At 36.0% G+C, this 22,257-nt stretch overlaps 1 protein-coding gene across 1 annotated transcript; it reads right to left on the minus strand.

The window, feature by feature from the left end:
• Nucleotides 1–1,246: 1,246 nt before the first annotated feature.
• On the minus strand, nt 1,247–22,163 carry CFAP36 (cilia and flagella associated protein 36). Its single transcript, XM_006217727.4, has 10 exons — nt 21,881–22,163; nt 18,970–19,034; nt 18,271–18,372; nt 13,209–13,323; nt 9,718–9,805; nt 8,056–8,107; nt 4,153–4,255; nt 2,260–2,399; nt 1,924–2,073; nt 1,247–1,418 (listed from the first exon to the last, which is right to left on the minus strand). The coding sequence occupies exons 1-10, from the start codon at nt 21,993–21,995 to the stop codon at nt 1,317–1,319; spliced, it is 1,032 nt and encodes a 343-aa protein (XP_006217789.1). The 5' UTR covers nt 21,996–22,163; the 3' UTR covers nt 1,247–1,316.
• Nucleotides 22,164–22,257: the final 94 nt, after the last annotated feature.

Genomic DNA, 22,257 nt, shown 5'->3' on the forward strand with positions numbered 1-22,257 from the left:
ATGTTAGCTACTGTCTTGAATGACTAACCTCAAGCAGATCAAGATTTTTTTATCTTTATCTTCACTCAGTGAAGCAAGCCAGAGCCCACATTTGTATGCCTGAGGTTTTCTTAAAATTTTATCTGTAAACATGTATCCAATATAAAAATTATTTTTAATAAAAAGTTATCTGAAACAGATGTCTGTGTTTTAGTCACTAGTTTTTCCTCTTGTCCAGCTAAGTGATGAAAATATGACAAAAGTAATACTGGGTTTTCTCTTCAGGTTGAAGGTTGGAACTAAAGTAACTTTGTATAACTGTAGGTATAAGGAGATAATTATAACTTAAAATTCAGAAATGGTCCATAGCTAGAAAAGAGGGTGCTTATGGGATGACACAACAGGAAGTTTTCTTTCCAATTCTGGTTACCTTTTAGTAAATGGACTACAGAAAACCATCCAAAATCACCTTATATACAAAAGACCGACACCCATGGCAGCATTCCCCTCAATGGACTCAGTTGACTGTTCCTTATCTGTTTTAATGGTAGCGTTTCTGGAAAGAGTAGTGGAGTAATTTAACATCCCCCACATCTATTTTTCAAAGTCCTGTTTGTTCCTCCCTCAAATGTAGGATGCTAAAATGTATCTTACCAGTGCGCAAGATAACTATTCTTTTCATTAGATTGATCTATACCTGTTCACCCACAACTACACTAACTCACCCAGTAGTCTCCATATAGCAGCCACACATCTTTGTAAAATGAAAATTTTGATCTTGTGAACTTCCCCACTTTAAAGCTTTTCAGTGACTTCCCACTGCCATTAGAAAATTTTTAAAACTCACATTCCCTACAGGCCTTGCAAATCTGTACCTCACGTATCTCCAATTCCACATGCTAACCCTCTCCCCTCATTCTGTATGTACACCAGCCATACAGATAGCTGTAAGACCCTGCCTATAACACCTCACTGTTCCCTTCTAACACTTAGCTCTTCACTAGCCCAGTGAGAACAGGGACCCTGTCAATCTACTTGACTACTATATCCTTAGTACCTATCACAATGCTTAGTGCAAACAATGAATGAACACACTATCAATTAGCTTTCTATAGCTTCTCCAAGAGACAACATTATTCAGAAATTTGTACTGAACTGGTCAGCAAAAGTAACTGCCCTCCCCACCGCCAATTATCTATGTTTAATAAAATAGTAAAAACGAGCTTATATCTGCACTTACAAACACAAGTATTTGAAACTAACAGGCTTGGTTTAAGGATTAAATAATTTATTTTTAAGAAATTTTGAACTTCGGTCTTGCTAAATTATTTTTAAAATTACTTATTAATAACCTCTTCTTTAAGTTTCTCTGCAAGCAATCTCCTCTTTAGTAATGTTTGCTTCTCCTCTGCTGTCATTTCTGGTTTCTCTGTCATTTCCTTAAAAAAAAAGAAAAAAGAAAAAAATTGGCTACAGTATAGAATGGGTTCATTCGTCTAAAATTCCCAACATACTGCCTTAAACAAATGTTAGAGCACTCAGTAAACTTTTCAAAAAGAAACCACACATGGACTATGATTCCTAGCTCTCTTCTTTGTAAAAATCTCTTCTTGGGAAGCCTCTTAGAGGTGGTGGCCAGGGTACTGATACTGCTCTATGATATAATATTTCAAAAGACTCAGATAAAAAAGACTGCTGACATTTAAGTGCTCAGAGCAGAGCAAGTAAAGAATCAAAACTGCTATCACTTCGACCTCACAAAATCCTCATCACAACCATTGCACTGCCTAGAAAAAGACTTAGCAGGTGCCACACTCATAGGTTAGTATGAATGGAGCTACAAGAGCAACGTTCATGAGTGAGCGAGGCTTTCTTGCACATATTCTGATTTGGAGAATTCCACCTGTAGATTTGCAAATTTTGACATACTAGATCTGGCCATACCTCTACCTCCTCAGCAGATTTTCCCTTCTGCTCCGAATTTTGCATATGCTTAGTCCTTATATCCTTTCTCATGGACATCAACTTATCTCTCTTCTGCTTGAGATAGTGTTCTCGCTGCCGGAGCTCTTCTGTTCCAAGTGTTGATAAATTCTAGCTCAAAATAGAGAGGAAACTATTTAAATTCAAGTCTGCATAATAAGTGGCACAGATATCCATTGATTCAATTAGAAGTTTGAGTTCAAGACTGTAAGAAAGCCAAGTGTGTGTGGCTGCTTATATTGTTGAGTACTTTGTCATTTTGCTCATAGTTCCTGAGAAGTAACGTTTTTTACTTACTGCTATTGGTCCTTCAATGCTTGTGTGTTCGAAGCCAGAAATCTTTAGGCCTTTTTGTGGAAGAGAGGAAGTTTCAGGTAACATTTCCAGCTTTCTTGTCAAAGGTTGTACTGGTTCATTAGCAAAATGCACTTTAACTTCTGGCAGTAATTAGATAGAGACCAGTTAGAATATTATAAGAAATATTAAGTATTAACCTAGGTTCACCAAAATGAACTAGTGTTAATAATACTTGTTTTTCTCACATTCATTCACTCAACATGCATTGATTTGGTGCCTACATTGTGCCAGGCACTGGGTGAGAAATATGGTCTCTGTCCTCAGGGAGACTGAACTACAGTTACTTACCAATAATGACAAACACCAAGCTCCTGCTGTTTGGTACTATAGCTACAAAAAGATATAATTCTTGTCTAAAGATTAGAACTACATTATAATGTAATACAAGGTTGCTATATAAGCCAAATACACAGTACACCTTTATGATTCCTCCCAAATTAGGTCTTCATCAAGGGCTTCCATCATCACTTTGTATGAAGGGATTTCCTGAGATATCAGATACACTCTTTTTTTTAACAGAATAGTTTTTAAAAATTAAAATCATTACTATTGAAATTATCTGCCATTGGTTCTGTGCCACTAATGTATATCTCATTTATATATGGTTTAAGATTAAATTTTCTATAGTTTCACTTAATAGTTAACATAAAGAACTAGACTAAGTAAATATATTCAAGTTATGTCCAAGACAAGATTTAAACAGCATACATACTTAGATCTACATAAAACAGAAAGTTAAATATGGGTCAGAAAATGTAAAAAGGGCTCAGACAAATCTACAGCAGGTGCTTTCACCTCAAATGAGGTTATTCTAGTCAATAATGCAGAATATTAAAAAAGAAAATGATTAGGTTTGCTAGGAAGAAAAAAGTAAAGTAACTTTATAAACCTGCTTCTGTCTCATATGCCCCATTGTCTTAACTAAGAATACAGTTCTTAAAATAGTGGGTAAACATCAAACCCATCTATCTCAAGTGTTAAAGTTCTTCTGAAGTGTAGAACACATGATTTGGCATCAGAAGACCAAGGTAAGTCACAGTTTCACTACTGAAGAAAGATTTTGGGCAAGTCACTCAAGTTCCTTGAATTTGTTTTTAAAAAAATAAGATAAAAGAAAAAAAGGATCATTATATCTACTTCACAGAGTTATGGGGGGTTTTTTAATTGAGAAAAAGACATTTATCTAAAAATCATAGACATCTATGATAAAAACGAACTAAATTCAAGATCATAATTCAAGTTCTGTTTCAGAATTACCTGTTTTCTTACAAAGGAAATCAGAGTTTGTACATTGAAAATGATTTGGCACATACTGAACAAGGTCATCCACCAACATTTCCTATGAAGATGCTCATCAATTTTGGTTTCAATAATAGTTTCTGACTAAACTTCTTGATAAATCGGTTATTTCTTATTTTCTAGTTGTGCTTTAATTCACTAGGAAAATTAGTTAATATTATCTTTCCATGTTCAGCTTCTAACTCACAAACACTATACAATTGTGGTCAAGGAAGAGAATATCAAATGTCATGTGAACATATCGTGGATGCTACATCCATGGCTAAAGGCTGGTGGCTCCCTTAAGGGATTTTCTTCACTGCTCTGGGTTTCAGGCTTCAGTTAGAAATCTGGGGAGTTGACCCTCTCTGTCAGCTAGGTATCAACTACAGGCAGCCTCTTTAGCTAAATTTACAAAGAACTTTATATACCAATGGCCATTCAACACCCTACCACAGGGTTTTTGAGGGTTAATTACATGTGAGAAAGTAAGACATTCTTTACAGTGTTTATGTATTTATATTATTCAGAAAGTTCAGTATACTTCAACCTTACCTGAGGGTGGGTGTGCAAAATGTTCACCATCCCCCTGGGAATTATTCATTTTTGCAGTTTCATTGGCATGCACTGGGGGCTCTTCTGTTTTAGCCTCCGATGACTTCAGGAATCAATAATACAATTAAAAAATATTCTAGGTTAATTTTGAATAATTCACTACTTAAGGAATTCAAACACATTAGTTTAAAAAATTTACTGTCTACTATATCGATAGTAAATCACAGATTCTATTTTTCCAAAGTTTTTAAGATGTTTCCAGCATTATTCATCTACTTTTTGAGGTTGGTAAACATTCTCATTTTAAATCATGCAGTGCTATGAATAACTAGTTTGGTTAGAACTTTGAACTTAAGAAGCGGGTTCAAACCTAGGCTTCACTCTTACTACTCACGTGACCTTAACCAAGAAACCAACACCTACTCTAAGAGAAATAAAACCACTGGTACTTTTTCACTGAAAATAATCTAAAAATAAAATTGTAATAATATCACTACAAGATACGCCTGAAGCAGCCACAATTCAGTTTACTGGTATATCTCATTTTATTGCGCTTCACAGATACTGCCTTTTTTTTTTTTTTTTTTTTTTTTTTACAAATTCAAGGTTTGTGACAGACATTGAGCAAGTCTACTGGCACCATTTTCCAACAGCATTTGCTCACTTTATGTCTCTGTATCACATTTTGGTAATTCTAGCAATATTTCAAACTTTCTCATTATTATATTATTTATCATCATCAGTGATCTTTGATGTACTACTGTAAATGTTTTGGGGCACCACGAATCACACCCATATAAGACGGTAAACTTAATAATTAAAAGCTGTGTTTTAATGGCTCCACCAACTGGGAGTCAGTTGGTTGGTTGTCGGCACAAAAGTGCTACTCCAGTGAACGCACAAATGACAAGAAAGTGAAGCAACCTTATTGCTGATATGAAGAAAGTTTTGGTGGTTCGGATAGAAAATCAAATCAGCAACAATGTTCTCTCAAATCAAAGCCTAATCCAGAGAAAGGCTCTAACTCTTCAATTCTATAAAAGCTGAGAGAGGTGAGGAAGCAACAGAAGAAAAGTTTAAAGAAAGCATAAGGTGGTTCATGAGGTTGAAGGAAAGATGTCATCTTCGTAACATAAAAGTACAGAATGAGGCAGTAAGGGCTTATGTAGAAGCTGTGGCAAGTTATGCAGAAGATCTAGCTAAGATAATTAATGAATGTGGCAAAACTAAACAGCAGATTTTCAATGTAGTTGAAACAGCCTTCTCTTGGAAGAAGATACCATCTAGGACTTTCATAGCTACAAAGGATAAGCCAGTACCCAGGTTCGAAGCTCCGAAGAACAGTCTGACTTCTTAGGGGCTAACGCAGCTACTGACTTAAAGCTGAAGCCCATGCTCATTTACCATTCTGAAAATTATAGAGCCCTCAAGAATTATGCTAAATCTACTCTGCTCGTGCCTTACTAATGAAACAACAAAGCCTAGATGACCGAACATCTATTTACAACATGGTTTACTGATTATTTTAAGCCTACGTGTTGAGACTTACTCCTCAGAAAAAAAAATAATTGCTTTCAAAATATTACTAGTCACTGATAATACACCTGTTCACCCAAGAACTCTGATGGAGATATACAAGATTAATGTCATTTTTATGTCTGCTAACGTAAGATCCATTCTGCAGACCATGGATCAAGGAGTAATTTCAACTTTCAAGTTTTATTCTTTCAGAAATACATTTTGTAAGGCTATTGCTGCCACAGATAGTGATTCCTCTAACAGATCTGAACAAAGTCAATTGAAAACTTTCTGGAAAGGATCACCATCTATATGCAGTTAAGAACACTCATGATTTATGGGAAGAGTTCAAAATATCAGCATTAACAGGAGTTTGGAAGAAGTTACTCCAACCCTCATGGATGACTTGCAGAGGTCAAGATTTCAGTGCAGGAAGTAATTACAGATGTGGAGAAAATAGCAAGAAAACCAGAATTAGAAACAGAGCCTGAAGATGTGCCTGAATTACTACACCCTAATGATAAAACTTGAACAGATGAGGAGCTGCTTATTATGGATGAGCAAAAAAGTGGTTTCTTGAGATGGAATCTACTCCTGGGGAAGATGCTGCGAAGACTGCTGAAACGACAAAGGATTTAGAATATTACATAAATTTAGTTGATAAAGCAGCAGCCAGGTTTGAGAAAACTGACTCCAATTTTGAAAGAAGTTCTACTGTAAGTAAAATGCGATCAAACAGCACTGCATGCTACAGGGAAACTGTTCATCAAAGGAAGAGTCAAATAATGCAACAAACTTCACTGTTGTCTTAATTTAAGAAACTGCCACAGCCACCCCAACCTTCAGCAAAAATCTGATCAGTCAGCAGCCATCAACATCAAGGGAAAACCATTCACCAGCAAACAGATTACAAACACTGGGGGCTCAGATGATGGTTAGTATTTTTTTAGCAATAAAGTCATTTTTAATAAAGGTATACACAGTTTTTTCTAGACATAATGCTATTGCAAAGACTACAGCACACTGTAAACATAACTTTATATGCAGTGGGAAATGAAATATTTGTATGACTTATTTTATTGCTATATTCACTTTACTGCGGTAGTCTAGAACTCACAGCATCTCTAAGGTATGCTTGTATTTCCATTTCTAAAACGGGATACTATATTTAAACCAAAGAAATCACTTAAATTTCAGAAAGAACTAAGTAAACTGATAATTCATTTTTCCTTAAAAACAGATGAAAATTCAATCACACATAACTTTTTAGGCAATTCTTGGATACCTAAATCAAAAGCCCCTATATGCTGAGTGATGGATACATGACAATTATTATTATTATCAGCTCTAATTTTGTGTGTTTGAAAATTTCCATAATAAAAAGTCTAGAAAAATAAATGCCCCTAAAACATGTTATTATTCAAGAAGCCTAATATAGTTTACTTATAAATCAGAAAGTTAGTATTACTGTCTTATGATAGCAGTTTTGAACTGGTTTGTGTTCTATACCTTTACATTTAAAAAATCTTTATTAATATCTAGGAATTTCATCACCATTTACTAAAAGGAGATTTACTCAAAGATACATAAATCCTCTCTAAATCCTAAAAAATCTCTCTTCCACTCTTCACTGGGTACCTTAGAGTAAAATAGGTTCTTTTCAGAGACAGTGAATGATACAAGAATGTATCATGGTGACTGAAGGGAAAAAAGGAAAATGACTTTCAAGTGATTGAGAAATTAGTTTATATTAGGTTTCCCTCTCGCTTCAGGGAGATGTGGGAAAACATGGAAAAAGAGACACCTAGGAAAGAGGAGAGGAAAAAGTAAATATTAGCTTCCCTCACCTCAGCCAGATACACGTTTTAATTTATCCTGAGGAAAGATCAGGCACTTTATGGAAACATTTCTTAATGAAAGAACAGCATGAATGCATTTCACAGGAAATGTGAAACTGAATCATTCTGCTTCAAGCTGCCAATGTTAAAGTGTACAGGGGACCCTCAGCAGCAACTGCAACTGCTGTTTCAAAACAGTAAAGAAACCAAGGAGAGTGGGGAAATAAAATATTTTTTAATTTTCTTTTATTCAGAAAATGAAGGAGAATTTCTATAAGGAATTCCCCCAAATATGAATGTTACTACAGTTTTTTGGAGTTAATAATCTCATTCTTCACTGGGAATGTAAAAGGAGGTCATGGATGAACTATAAAGTCAATAAAGCTACAAAATTAATTATAAGTGCTCAGAATTGCTAAGAAAATATGAATACTCTAAGGAACTATGTAGTTCTACCTAAGCTTAAACTTAAAATAGCAAAACCTAGGTATAAACTGAAGGGATAAAGGAATGAAATACTTCTATTGTTAACATGTTTTGCAGGCACCTGCTTTTTCCTCTTCCTTTCTTCCTCCTGGTCATATTCTTCTTTTGATTTTCTGAAATATATAAAAATAAAGTAAAATGTCTCTTTTGGTCAAAGAATAAGTATTCAACAAGCAACATATGAGCGTAAGCTTACAATGCGTACAAGGGATTTTGGAAACAAGGATGGAAATAGCTTTGCTTAAAGCAGCTTACAATCAACTGAGAAACAAAGAGATAGGCATAAACAGCATAATACAGTCAGTCACATAAAATACGGGTTTACCTATTTCCTCTGACAATGTGAATGACCCCTAGCTGAACAAAGACCAACAGGTTTGAAATCCCAAACCCAATCTGAACGGCAAATCCCATTAATACAGACTGTGAGCTCTTTCTTTACACAGATCAGTAACACTTCTCCTGATAAGATCCACTTCTCCCCTCGTTCTAGTTTTTCCATGTCATCTGAGCTACCACAAGGCTCTCCTGATGCCATTATGCCAAAGCCCTGTCAGCTTTTGTAAAATCTAACAGTACAATGTTGATCAATTTTCAAACCACCAATCAACCAACAGAAGCAACCAGTGTAAGTCAAACTTTACCAGTCCTCTAAACCCATTACTGAATAGCCTTAACTCTTCAAACGTGTAAACTCAAAGCATTCTATGTTGTCTCAGGCTCCCATTTGACCCTGCCGTGGAAAGGAGGATCACCCACATATTTGCCTCCCTCCCCATGACCACTCAAGTCCCCTGAAATTAAGCACTAAGTCCTACAGCTCCTTCCATAGTTCCCCACTAGGCCCATTCTCCTAAACCACCATCCTGCCTATCCTTCCTTTTGCTCCAGAACTGAGGACAAGGTGGGTAGGTGGGAGGACCGCAGGATGCTGGAAGACGGTCATGCATGTGGTGACAGATGGAGAGGAAGGGCTCCCAAAACCCAAGGCCCCACTCTGCAGGGGACAGAGTAGCTGCAGGTATCCTTTAGTCCTAAACCTAAATGTATATTCCCACAGACTCAATCAGGTGCTGCAATTGCCCCTCCCTTCCAAAACTCCCATAGGGGTCAGGAGACAACGAGCCCAAGAAAAAACAAATTCCCCTTTAATGAGCTGCACACCCCATGCCAGGAATTTGGCTGAGAATCATGCAACTGAGTCAGGAGAGGGACCAGCACGACAGTCATCTGGGATAGGCACCTCCCACTGTCCTCTTGCAGGTTACCTGCCACCCAGTCAGCTATTTGTTCTGTGGAGCTGGATGTCCAGCCTCCTACTATGAGACACCTGGCATGAGCCTCCTCTACTACTGAGATCCAGAAGCCATAGAGTTTCCTGCTCAGCTCAGGCCACTCCACCCTTTTCCAGGCAGATGGCTGGGTCTACTGCATCTTGTTCCCATTGATGGCTAGTTTCCTACCCCCATGATGGAAGTGGAGGAAAACCCTCCCATCTGGGCTGATCTGGTATGAGTCATCTGAAAACAATTTTTTCTGTCCATTTAGAAATGTAATACATATAAAGTTATTAACAAGTAAAATGATAAATCATTTTCATAGTATTTAGGAGAGAATTTAGATTATTTTACTAGCTCACAGTATTTTGGGGGTAAAAAGCATATATACAGATCATATTACAATATTACTAATAATTCATTCAAGAAATAATTGAGAAAGATACCTAAGAACTTCCCTCAGGATTTTCATCTCTTCCTGTTCAAGGTCACTGACCACATCAGAACCACCCGTTAAGCAGTCAGGTAATACACCTGTTCAAAACCAAAGACCACACAGAGTATCAACTCCAATTGAAAACATTTATTTCTCATTATTCTAGTTCATCAAGAAGTACAAATTAGTTAAATAAGATCTATCACTTAAAGAATGTTCTAAGCTATTATCTTTTTAACTATGGTCTTTTGATTTTTTCTTATTTCAGGGACACAGTCCCACCCAAAAAACATAATGTTACCTAGAAGTGTCTCTTGGTAATTATTTGTATTGCCTATTTAAAATAACAGTAATAGTATATGGCAATAAAAATTAATATAAGCTATTATCTTCCATAATCATATACTACACAGGATACACCACTGAAATCATTAAGCTCCTAATCATGAAATTATGCTCTCAAAAGTATCCCTTAAATGAGAAAAGTTTACTAAACAAAATATGAAATACTCTGTTAATTGAAATAGCATGTTAATATTCTTCAGTCACACTACAACAAATGCTACTAAAAGAGCCCTGCTTACTACATGCAAAAAAGCATGATGCTAAGCACTTAAGGGGAATATAAAAATGAATAAAATAATCTCTGCTCTCAGAGCTTATACTAAGATATTGGGCTAGTAACTATAAACCAGGGCAATACCAACTTTGGCTCAAAACAAATAATTGAGGGCAAGTAATTTTAAGTATTGGTTTCATTTACTTTATTACCTATATCTTCCTTTGATAAGCAGGTAGACCGGTAATAAGTGTTCTGTTTTTATCTATAATTATTAGACTCCCAAAACATTAACAGCATGTCTCTCAATTTTTACCTTCCACTTCTTTACTCACATATGACTATGGGATTTTGGGTCTTCTTTAAATTAAAGTAGCTTTATTATTCTAATTCCCTGGGTGTTTAAATGCATTTTTAATCCAACTTTTTATTTTAAGATAATTGCACATTCACATGCAGTTGTAAGAAATAATACAGAGATGCTATACACTTTTCAGTTTCCCCCAATGGTTACATTTTACAAAACTATAGTACAGTATCACAACCACAAAACTGACATCTATACAACCCATTGATTTTAAGTGCATTTTTGCTCAGTAAAAACTATACAACTAGTATTCTATTAACCTAAGGAAAATTTTAAAAAGTAAGTAAAACTAACAGTACACAATACTTCAAAACCATCAAAATAATGTTCTGATTTGCATTTTCCCCAAAATCTTTGATAAAATACAACCAAGAATCCAGAGAACCTTTGAATTTTTCTCACAGAAAGACAATTTTCAAAAGGTCTGCAGTTTTGAGTACAATCAACATTGCTTTAAGGTACTATTCCCTGCATTTACATTAAGCAAAAATCTTAAACACAAGTATTAAAAATTCCATGGCAGAAATTAAGTATTAGTTTATATTTAAATATAAGCAAACTGTCCCACACTGTGGTTTGACAGCAGCCACATCATTCCCCTCGTCCTCCCCTGCAAATATAATCCATGTGTATGCAGTTATCAAGCAGCAAGTACTTAGGGGCCCGACCCCACCTTACAAAAGTGATTCACGCCTCAAGCCAATCATAACGGTCTCATTCCCCTGCCAGAGGGCATGTGACCCCAATCGAATCAATAGGACCTGAAGGGAAAACTCCTGGGGGGCTTCCATGAAAGTGCTGTCTTGCTAGCAAAAAAAGATGTGTAGGAAGAAACAGCCCTTTTCATCATGAGACACTGTTGAGTCTAAATTCAATGCAGAGAGTGATCATGAAAGAAGATCCTGAGAATGGCAGAGTATAAAGATGGAAAGTGTCAGGGTCCTTGATAACATCACTGAACCATCAAATTAACCAGCCATGAACCTGTCTTTCTTCCTTTCCTTCCCCTGAACCTCTTGTTCTGTGAGATGACAATTTCTTATTGCTTAGGCCATTTTCTTTGATGTATTCCGCCAATGGCAGCCTGAGGCACCCAGCTGATACTAGTTATATGTATCTGTTCCCTTTTTATTGAAATTTAAATGAGTTTCCAGTTTATTCCAAACTGAAAACTAGACTGTCAATATCAAGTTCACTCTTTCTTTTATCAAAACTGATCCCCCAAAACAATTTTAAATAACACAAAATAATAATTCAAATTCTCTATCTTATACATCAGAATAAAGCATAGTTTCAGGAAATGCAAGAGAAAAGGATTTTTATGTAAACCACAGTAAAAGAACAAAGAGACTGTTTTCCAAGCTTATTTACACCAAAGCAATAGCACAGTGCCAGGCGTCATTCAGAGTTAGGGTGATGTTATCTCCTACCCACAGACAACAGCTCTCTAACCTGTTGGGAAAAGGATTTTAGGATTTTAGGGAATAGTTACGATGGTGGTTGGCTCTAAGGGACAGAGTCTCTACTCTTATCAGACAAATGAGAAGAGAATCCACAAGGGCCCTGCAGCATGTTAATGTTTGCCCTGTAACAACAGAAGCCCTATTGTCACATGTTCCAGACCCTTAAAAGCAAACAGTACAACTAAACTATAGCTGTCATTATCTTCAAGAAACAATCAAAGAAAAGGCCCTGCTGTCAAACCATTAGAGAGTACATAGGCGTTGTAACGAACATTAGTGGCAATCTATTGAGCAAAGGAACACATAGGTATAAAGATTACCAGAGTCAGAAAGGTGCAACCAAGAAAAGAATCTGGATTGAAAACCAGACAGTACAGTAACAAAAAGTATGGTTAGGAACTCGGATGTTTTGAGTCAAGGTGTGAAATATAGTTCAAGTACACAAGAAGGGAACCAAAGCAGTAAGAGCTAGAAAGAAACTGAGTTTAGGCACAGAATAAGGGAAAAGACAAAGCCAAGATGGGTTACTAGAGCTTTGGCTGTTGTTTTCTCTTCCACCAGATGGTGGCGCTATCCTACCTGCCCGTTGCCCTAGAACAGCAGTTCTCACTCCGTCCCAGGATCAGCAGCTAGGGACTCATTAAAATGCAAAGGTTTAGACTACTGGATCAGAAACTGGGCGACAGCCATATGTGTTACAACAAGCCCTTCAACTGCTTCCAGTGCTCACTGAAGTTTGACGGCCACTGTCTCCTACAAAGGTCCTAAAAATAACCCAGAAGGAGAAAAATAACCACCTTCTTGCAACAGAAATTGTAACTGTGACCACTCAAAAATAATGAATTTCATAAACACAATGGCTAGGCAGGAAAATCAAGCTCTCCGAAATCTAAAACATTAAATCAAATTCTGGGCTGCTTTCTTTGAGATGTCAAACAACAATGATCAGGACATTTGCACTCTCATATCTCTTAAGTCAGCCATAGACTTTCAAACTTAAAATAAATTTATACAAGGCAGCTACGTTAAAGATCTTCCTTGAACCAGAACAGTCAAAACTGCCACCAAAAAAAATGCATTTAGCACTTAGATTTCTAAACTCAGTATTTTACCATTTCTCTCTTGAATTATTCGAATGGCTTGCAGCTGCATTTCAATGTTTTTCTGGACCATCATTGCCTTAAAGATAGTAAAATCTTCTGCTGCCAACACAGGTTGCAAAATGGCCTGTGGAAAGAAGTCTGGAAGTTAAATGAAGATTCATGTTTTAAATCTATTTCCCACACACTCAAATCACTTCCATTGCAAAAGATTCATTAATTCAAGAATGCTGCATTATTATTCATGACTAGATGACTCAAAAAGACAATTTTAAGATTTTATTTTAATGGTCTTTAAAGTAGGAAAAAAAGATGGAAAGCTTCTTTTCCCTTAAATTCAAATATACTGTTCAAAAGACCCAAGGCAGGGAATGGCAAATAGACTTCACCTGTCTTTAACTGAAAGTTGCAGCCCAGAGACCAGTACTGACAACGATTGTAGGCAGCCTCTGAAATAGAGTAGTTATGTCTGGTTTGACAGGGCCCCTTTATGGGATTACACCACCACATAACTTTGTTCTGGGCCTTCTTAGATTTTGTATTAGTAAAATCAAGTGCTCTCCTCATCACTAATAAACAGCTGAAGAGCACTGCTGTTGATGGCAATGTGTCAACTAGAGCTATCAGCAAGTCAGTTATACTATAGAGCTTCTCAGAGTGTGTTCTTGACCCATCAAAGAAATGCAGGAAAGAAATGCATATTCCTGAGCCCTGCCCGAGACATAATTAATCTAAATTTCTGGAGGATGGGTGCCCATATATCTCCCTAGATAATTCTTTTTTTTTTTAGTATTTTTATTTAAGTATAGTCAGTTTACAATGTAGTGTCAATTTCTCCCCAGATAATTCTTATAGCATTATAGTTCAAAAACCATTGATATACTGTGGGGGGAAAAATTAGCCCTTAAAATCAAAGCCTACTTCCAGCTTAACCATGCACCAGCTGTGTGATTATCACACTTATCACTTAGTCTTCTGGGCATCAGTTTCTTCACCTGCAAATTAGTAAAAATAACAGTAATAGTAATACAGTATTTTGTTGATTCTAAAACTCCATAGATCAGCAAAATAAAACATTATTTCATGTACTGATAAGGAAAAAACCCTGCTAATTAAATTATAACATGTCATCAATGATAATATGCATTCCCATTTCAGAGATACGATGAAAATTTTCCACTTTAGAATAAAGGAAATACAGTAGTAACTTTCTGGCTGGATGATGGAATTAAACAATGTGAGAAAGCACTTTTTAAATTGAAAAGTCCTATAAAAGTAACTGGCCCTTTTGAGGCTGGTTAAACATCAAACTGGTGTGCTAAACCTAAAACTTTACAGCAGTTGGGCTTTTCTGGTCCAAGGAAATGAACCACCCCTTTCCTAGGAGTTTCCAATACGGGCAGTTAGAGGAACTAAATACAAGAGTTACTCCAAAAAGCTAGCAAGTGGTTTAAAAACAACAATCTTAAGTATCCTTTAAATTAATTGAAATGGCAAACTACTTTGAAAGAAGACTATGAAGTAAAGCAAATGTGATGTTATCTATGTTTGAGAAAAGCACATTAACAAAAACATGAGCATTGAGTCTTACAGAATCTGACTTAGATGAATTTTAAAAACATCCACACATGTTCACACTTAGCCTAAAGTTATTATCTCTGCTTAGAGTTAATCACATCATAGTTTCAAAAAGTACAAGTGATTCCAAACTTTTACGCTGCTCCATTAATAGATAGAACCAAAACGAGAAATAGATGAGTTCACTATATAGTTAGAAGCTTCAGTAATGGAAAGATTCAGCGGGCAGAAAATCAGTAAGGACATAGTTCAACTGACTAGCACCTTCAATCACCCAGATCAAATTGACATTTCTCCAACAACAGAAAAATATACATTCTTCTCAAAGTTCACATGGAACAGTCACCAAAATAAGACAACATTCTGGGCCATAAAACACACCTCAATAAATTTAAAAGAACAGGAATCATACAAAGTATACTCTCAGACCCTAACAGAATTAAACTAGAAACAGTAACAGAAGATAACTAGAAAAACCTAAAATATTTGGAGATTAAGCAACACACTTTCAGGCAGCACATGGGTCAAAGAAGTAGCCTTAGGAGAATTATAAAATCAACTGAACACAACTGAACTAATAAATATATCAGTATTTATTATATTTATCTGAACTCTTTAGAAGGACATTCTAATTCACAAGCACATTTTGAGAAACCACACATATACTGCTCTTAAAACATGCTCTTAAAAAGTTCGTTGTTGCTTTTAAACTAAAGTTCTTCAACTGTTGCATTCCTTGCTACTCCTGCTGATTTTAATATACAAAGAGTATGCCAGAATCAGTAGTCTAGGGCTAATGATGACTAAACCAGGCAAAAAGAATTTTGCAAGTTGGCTTTAGCAGCATAATTCAATGAGAGGGGAACTGGTTGCTATTTTAAAAATTCAAAATCATGGGGGAGTGTATAGCTCAGTGGTAGAGTGTGTGCTTAGCATGCACAAGGTCCTGGTTCAATCCTCAGTACCTCCATTAATAAATTTAAAAAAATTTATAAACCTAATTACCTACCCCCTTCTCAGAAAAAAAAAATCAAAACCAGACCAAAACAAAATAAAAACTACATCCTAAGTTACCCTGGGCAATTGGTTTCTTAAATTCATTCTTAGGTATCTCTATATCAGCATAATGGAATCAGCATTCTGATCTTCATTTATAAAGATTAGATCATTGCTGTAAAGCAGTAAATGACATGCTTTGGGCTGTTTTCTGATAATAGTTATGGCCTTGCGCTGATTTATTTTGCTATCAGTATCTGGGGCAAAGAGTGCTCCAGAAGAGAATAAAGCTAACTAGTCCACATGGGGATTGAATACATGACCCTGGCCTAATTAGCACCCTGCTAATCAACCACCAAAATAGCTACCATTATTTAAGAGGTGCTTCCATTTATAGACCACCTTATATGTGTCAGGTATTGTGCTAAATGCTTTATGAATATTTAGGAACATTATCACTTAAAAATCACAAAAATCTCTCAAAGTAAATACTATGCCTATTTTATAAATGTAGAAACTGAGAATCAAAATGGATAAGAAAGGAAAACTAAAACGAGTTTGTCCATGGTAGATGAAAGATCTAGGACTCAAATCCAGATCTGTCTGTGCCAAAAGGCTTGCCCCCTTGTACATAACAAGGCTGCACTCTCATCAACTCCAAATCAAAAGGTGTTGTATAATAGAACAAAAGAGAAAGATGTGTAGCTCTTGATCTGAAAACAGTATTTTAAATTCTGAACATCTTCATTCACAATTTAACACTATTCTGATAATGCAAACAACAGATGAATGTGTCTACTGTTACTGTGAATATCTTTTTTCACAAAGAAATTCAGATTCATTCATAATGGCTTAATTAAGAGACTGATAAATATTAATCACAACAGAATATATTCCTGAAAAACAAGGAAAATAAAACAAATATCAATGTGTTAAAAGACTTTAAAGTACTAGTTAATAATTTTCAATAAATTCTTCCTATTCAACTGAAAATAAGAAAATAATGCCTATTATTATTCCTTAAACTAAAACTATGGTACACACAGAAGAATAAAAGCTATTGGTAAACTATAAAACAACTTTTGCTTTATAGAATTATTAACTAATGAAATCAGATGTTTGTTTACATTACTGTGGGCATACCAATAACATTTAAATTTTTTGTAAATGTCATGTTATATTAAAGATTTTCTATCTCTAGAATGAGAGGTGACCATTAAATGAACAGAAGTTGTGCAAAAGAACTGTAGAAAGAAGTGCTGAATTAAACAGTAGTCAAAGCAATCTCTTCTAGGCCACAATAAGAAGATAATTTAAACTAACTTTCTGCTAGGAACTAAGTTCTCATCTCTGTGCTAGATGCTGGGAATGCAAAGATACTAAAAAGAACCCAAAGGACTTACTATCTATATCTACTAAAGCAAACAGATTGGTAAAAAACTATAATACAAGGCAACCGAACTGAATTGAAGATGTAAAAGTGCTCAATGAGGTAGAATGAGTGCTAGTCTGACTAGAGGGATGAGGAAAGCTGCATTTCAGCAGGATTTCTCTGGGTAAGGAAAGGATGAAGGGGTAAGGAGGTAGAGGCTAAACCTTCCAGGCTAAGGGTATACCGTGAGCAAAGGCAGGTGCACGGATGCTTACAGGAGCAAGTGACCTGGAATGACCACAGTACATAACGTATTGGAGAACTACAGCAGGAGAAGACTGAACATATAATTTGGGGTCACATCATAGACAATCCTCACTATCATCTAATGAAGGAATTATAGTTTGTTTGGTAGAAGATGAAAAGCTAAAGCAACCTCCTGGGAAGCTAATTGGGTGGTAGTAACATATTCCTAAACTCAACCTCTGAGCAAGGGCTGTCAGTTGAGTGCTGGGCTGGTACTCCAGCTCTACTGTCTACTTAGCTGTGGACTTTGCACTAGTTGCTTAATATATCTGTGCACTGGTTTCCTCATGTTAAATGGAAGTAAAATAATACCAATTTCTTAAGGGTTGGTGGGAAGATTAAACGAGATAATACATGTCAAATGCCTAAAATAGCAACTAGCACGAGCCCTCAGTAAATATTAGTTAAAAATATGCATAATACCTACTTCAATCCAGCACTGAGGAACTAATGAAACAATAAAATTAGTACCAAGAGAAGGAAGCCCCAGGAACTGTGTACTGTGGATCTCCTAAGATTAAAAAAGGGGCAACTGCAAAAATGTCTGAGATCTATACAAATAAAACACTAGTTTGGATAAAGCCTGTGATCTACTATATTTATGAGTTCAGAAAGTTTCTTTGTTAATAGCATCAGTTCATTAATGCCTCAAATTATCATTTCTCAAGGTAATTATAAAAAAAGAACATGTGATAAATTGGCTTTCGCTCCTACAATATCTAGAATATTATACTTTGACAATCAAACATAGCAAATTTGAGTGAAACCCTGGTCCATTTTTGTTAAAACTATGTATTAGGAGAACAACACAAAAGCAAAAACCTGTGACGTATGGGTCTTTGCAAGAGGAGAAGTGCATGCTTCTTGAAACTGATCTTCATTAATTCCAATTTCTTTAAGGTAACTTTCTAACAGCTTTTCAACCTAAAAAGAGAAAGTTTAACTTTTATAATTTACACAGAAAAATTCCAAATGAGTTTTTATATTGAGTTTATAAAAGTATAATGAAATGCTTGTTTGCAATTATTAATCTACATAAAGTTAATTACCTGGCAGTGACAATGTCTTTCACAGAAAAAACAAACAACAAAAAATAAAAATTTTTGCAGAGAATCAAGGGAAAGTTTCTTTCCTCTACTAGAAATAACTGAAGTCAAAATTATAAAGTTTGATATAACTCTTTGGCTACCCAGAGGCATTTTTTAAAATCTCAAAACAACATGACTAAATTAATAATTAGCCCTTCACTGGATGCATTATCAGAAGAATAAGAGTAAGAATAAAATTTAAAGATCAGATGCAAGATCCCTTAAAATGGTTGTCCTAAATCCATTCTAGAGTTATTAAGGACGAGATGCACAAGTAACCCTTGCAGCCTGACACAACTGGTAGTACAATTAGGGTAGACTGAATTTTTTTAATTAAAGAATTTTAATGGAAAAATCAATTTTTTTTAATTTAGAAAAGCTATAATTAATATTATTTGAATTGCCTTTTAAAATCAGCTTTAGAAATACTCACTAGTTCTTTGTATTCTTGATGAATCTCTGTATAGGTCAATTTGCTTTCTTCTTCATCATCAAAAACTAAATTTAAGAGAAAAATATTGCATAGTATAAAAAACAAATCATTTCATTAATGCAAATATGAAAGTCCACTCCTTACATCTTACAAACAGAAGAGACAAAGAAGAATAGAAGAAACACTCTCATTCATATAAACCAGCTCTTTAGCTTTGAATTCTTGGGTTAAAAATATATATATATATATATATATATAGTGTTTATATAAAAAAAAATTTATATATATATATATATATATATAGTGTTAGTTGTAAACAAGTTTTTGTCCTACCTAAGATCTATTTCATATAGAAGACAAACACTAATTTCCTACTTTTCAATCAATAATATAAGGCAATAATTTCTTTATAAACTTTAAATGGAATATTACTGTTAATAGCTTTTAAACATTAATTCCTTTTATAACAGGTTCCAGATTATTTTGCTGGTGAAAGTGACTAGGATTTTTTTGTTATATATAAGTCAATAATGAAATTAAAATAAATACAACCAAAATGAATATTTACTAAATGACCCATATTGTGAAACAATGTAGATTAGAAAGATACATATTCCCTCAAGAAGCTACAATTTGATTAGTGAAACAGGACAAATTCATGAATTGTAAACAATTAACCCTCTTTTTAAAAAATTCCTCCTGAATCATCTTTCTAAAACACAAGACCAACTTCTGTAATTTTCTATTTAAAGCTTTTCAATGAGAAGAGCTCTTTGCCTAAAGAATAAGTATAAAATCCTTAGAAGGCCAGACAAAATCCTGCAAGATTGGACCCCAAGTCTCATCTCTCACCACTCCAAAACCCAAATTTTGCACTCTTAACAATACACAGTTACTTGGAATACCACCAAATGTAACAGACAAGATGCTTTCAAGCCCCATGCCTTTGCTCAATCTCTTCTTAAATCTTTTTGCCTTTACCCAACCCCTCTTCTCCCAACCATTCTTCAAAACATTGCAAGTGGCACATGATCTACTACCCACACCCAACTCCTAGGCTGGCTAGTCTTCTTCCTCTGAACTCTTACAATATACAGCACCATCTGCCTAACATTATTATAATGCCTGCCACTTTATATTTAAATTTCATTTACCTGCCTGTCTTTCCCACCAAATTAAAAACTCTCAAGCACAAGGATTTGTTTTATTCAACTTTCTATCCTCAGCTTCTGGCTCAAGGACACTTGATAAATGTTGAAATAAACGCTTATATTACAAAGTTGTACAAAACTAATGTTTAAATCATCTGAGGCAGAGAATAGCATACTGATAACCCAGTCAGTGAAGTATAAGCACTGTTATTTCAAGTATCACTGGGCTGTTACTTCCCTTTCTCCTGCTCTATGCAATACTGGGTATACATGCAATACAGCAGCTACTTAAGCTGTTTTCAGTTAATTTTGAAGCCAAATTTCTACAGTAATGTTTATAAAGCTGAGGATTACTGTTTTCCTATAAAATTACACAAGCAAGTGTGTTATAACTGAGATGCAGCAACTTTGGCATTTGGGGATAAAAAAAACAATGCTTTATTTTTTATTTCCATTTCAGCAGTTAGTCTCTGTGGGGTAAGAGGAATCAAAAGGTAACAAATTTTTTTTTTCTCCTCAAGGAGGTCAGAATACCACATGCTTCATCAGTCTCATAATAGCATTTTTAATTTTTAAAAAGAGCATAAATAAAAGTTGTTTTGAATTTCTTAAAAATTATCTGTAAGAATGCTACTTAATAAATACTAGATGAATTTTGCTTATGGCAATAAGAATGTAATGAGAAGATTCGGTGGTCAAAGTAAACTTCATCTTTACCAGATTCATAGAATCTTAGGGTTGAAAGGACTCTTAAAAGATCATCCAGGATAACCAGCCATTTGATAGCTGAATTCTCTTCTATTATAACTCCAGTAAGTTCTTGTCAGATTCATTCAAACACTGCTAGGGCCTGGAGAACTTATTACTTTGTGAGGCAGGCTAATTCATCTGAGATACATTCAGCTACGAAGTACTTCCTTCACCGAAATCTGTTTCCCTGTAGCTTGCATCCACTGATCCTAGTTCTATCTTATTGAACCTTACAAACCAAGTCTAATCCCTCCAATGTAAGACAGATGTTTAAACGATTAATGGACATCACTACCCTTAAGTCTTGCCCGGCTAAACAACCACAATAACAGTTGGGAATTATTCATATGACATCGTTTCTGGTTCCTTTCCCGTGATGGGCTCCAGTTTGTCTCCAAGAACTGAATGCCTAACTCCAAGCGTGATCAGAACCTGTAGGTGCTCTTCCCTCGCAGGGTATATAATGTCACGTTTACATACCTCATTTGTTAGATTACCCAACCCTTCCCATTTTTGGTATAGCTGAGAGTCAGCTCAAAAAAGGGAATAAAGGCCACCAGGATCACCGGCTCAGGGCCTGCTGGAGTAATCACATTCCCGCGTCCCCCGCCCCTCCATTTTTAGATCAACTGTTGGGATCAGAAGGAACTCAGAGGTAAACTGACGTCTCTCCTTCCAAGTCACTGGGGAAGTTGTTGAAGAAGCCCACCTAAACAGTGCCACCTGCCTAGGGCAGAAAGGTGCAGAATAGTGTGAGAGACCCAACATAGGATTAAAGTCTAAAGTTTTTCGGATGGACCCAGGAGGAGGAGGGTCTCGGTCCCCATTTTCATTTCCGAAAAGGAAAAGACTGGCACTGTGACAGCAATACACCGTAAAAACCAGCTCTAAACCAGGCCGACAGGAATGGAAACCAAGGAGATGAGAGGTAGTTTATGGTGACCACCTCTCTGCCGACAGCTGGGTGAGAGAGGTGAGAAAGGATTGACGGTTTGGGCTCTGGATTTTACCTTCACATTTCTGCTCCACAAAGTCCAAGATGGGGACGGTCCAGTCCGGGCCCCGCAGGAATCCGGCGATGCTCTCCACCACCCATTCCACCTCGTCCTCTTCTTCCGCAGACATGCCGCCCCCGCGAGGCGCCGCGGAACCCTAGAACAGACCCCGAAGCCTGGAAGGCCTTTCGGCCACTGGGAGCCGAGAGGAAATGGAAGAAGAACGAGTTGTTCCCGCAGCCACCGAAAGCTATAAACCAGTTAACGTAAAATGGTCGCTATGGCAACAGGCGTAGCCGCTCCGCGCAGCCGCACGGAAATGAAGCCAGCTTCCCGGGAGCCAGCGCATCTAAGAGAGTGGCATTTGAAGAACGTTTCCGATTGGCTGAAAA

Source organism: Vicugna pacos, chromosome 15, assembly GCF_048564905.1.
Source record: "Vicugna pacos chromosome 15, VicPac4, whole genome shotgun sequence".
In the NCBI taxonomy this organism is placed as follows: Eukaryota; Metazoa; Chordata; class Mammalia; order Artiodactyla; family Camelidae; genus Vicugna; species Vicugna pacos.